Source organism: Helobdella robusta, assembly GCF_000326865.2.
Source record: "Helobdella robusta unplaced genomic scaffold HELROscaffold_7, whole genome shotgun sequence".
Taxonomy (NCBI): domain Eukaryota; kingdom Metazoa; phylum Annelida; class Clitellata; order Rhynchobdellida; family Glossiphoniidae; genus Helobdella; species Helobdella robusta.
The window spans coordinates 1,767,307-1,768,903 of NW_008705398.1; the positions used below are offsets into that span (position 1 = coordinate 1,767,307).

The 1,597-nt window shown below is 32.3% G+C and overlaps 1 protein-coding gene across 1 annotated transcript in view; it reads right to left on the minus strand.

The window, feature by feature from the left end:
• Positions 1 to 484: 484 nt before the first annotated feature.
• Positions 485 to 1,597, minus strand: part of HELRODRAFT_164804 (hypothetical protein) — a gene marked incomplete at both ends in the record, with an annotated part of 8,626 nt that continues 7,513 nt past the window's right edge. The window contains 3 exons of the mRNA XM_009030765.1: positions 485 to 543; positions 1,104 to 1,157; positions 1,380 to 1,460. Coding sequence (XP_009029013.1) covers positions 485 to 543; positions 1,104 to 1,157; positions 1,380 to 1,460 — 194 coding nt within the window. The remainder of the gene's footprint in view (positions 544 to 1,103; positions 1,158 to 1,379; positions 1,461 to 1,597) is intronic.

Sequence of the window (1,597 nt, forward strand, 5' to 3'; positions counted from 1 at the left end):
GAATTTCGTGTACCATCTCCTTGCTTAACAGTCAGTTTTCCTCCTACGTTCACCAACTGATCTGCAGTAGAAAGAAAAAAAATTCTCACTTAAATATTGCATTTATTTATTAATTTAAATATCCATTTATTTCATAGTTTATTTTCTTTAAATGTAGATATTTATTAATTTTTATAAAAACTCTTATATTACAATTAATAAACTATTAGTATATGACATTTTTGACAAGAACTTATTTTTCAAGATTAAAATCATTATAGCTGTCATCATAATCATAATTCTTATTATGAATCTAATCATCATCTCGCAATGTCATCATCATTATCATCATCATCATCAATATCAACAACATCATCGTCATCATCCCCATCGTCATCATCATCGTCGTCATCATCATCATATTCATCATCATCGTCGTCATCATCATCATCTCATCATCATCAATATCAACAACAACAACATCGTTATTCTAAATTTAGTAACTTCAATTACCATTAGAACTCGAAGCCAGATTAGATTCGTCAGAGTGCTTTGATCTAGGCTCTGAATGTTTTTTTTTGTATTAATTTTTTATTAAATATCTTAATTATATTGAAATCAACCTTATCATTATTAATGAAAAAAAAATTATCAACATCATCGTCATCTTCTTCATCGTCATCTTCATCATCATCATCATCGTCCAAAGAGTATCTAAGGGGTGGATTTTGGGGTTAAGACCTCCCTACTATAATAATTTATCTAGAGTTCAGGTTAAATTTAAACCGTTTAAAAACTGTTTCAACCCTTCCAGAGTTTGAAGAAGTGGCTGCTGTGACGAAGATTTACAAAAAGTAAGAGACTGTTAGCTACTTTAGTTACCAAATTGAAGCATAGAGTTCCTTCCAAGACTATCAAAACTTATAACATTAAACTTCACCATCATCCTATTCGCCATCCTAAACGTCATCATCATCACCGCCATCATCCTTGTGATCATCATCATCACCGCCATCATCCTTGTCATCATCACCATCATCATCATCGTCGTGGTTAACATGATGAGAACCGCCAGCCGATCAGCTTTGCCATCTTAACAAGTGATAGGGCAAATTGCTACTCACCTAGGTCAGGAAGAATTGTATCCATGAGAATGCCCTTGAACTTCTTGAAGAGATCTGTCAGGCCAGAATAAATTATTAAAATTATCTAAATAAATAAATGTACGCTTGAAAGAAGAAAGAAAAATAGAGGGTGGAGAGAGAAAGAGAGAGAAAAAGAGAGAGAGAGAAAGAAAGAGAAAGGGAGAGAAAGGAAGAAAGAAAGAGAGAGAGAAAGAAACGGAGAGAATAAGAGAGAAATTGTTTTTATGAAAAGAAAACTGATTTATTTCATTTTACATTCTCGATCCTGTTCGGTTATGTTCGCAAATCCAGACGGTCCCACATAGCTGGGTTTGTCTGTCCTGGGCTTTTCAAACACTGCAAATTTTTGGAAAAAATTGTTGTAAATAATTTTATCTGATGTTAAAATTGACATTAATAAATCACTTTTAATTTTTATATCTATTTCTTTCATCATATTGTTGTCGTCATTATCAGCGTAAAAGTCATTATCA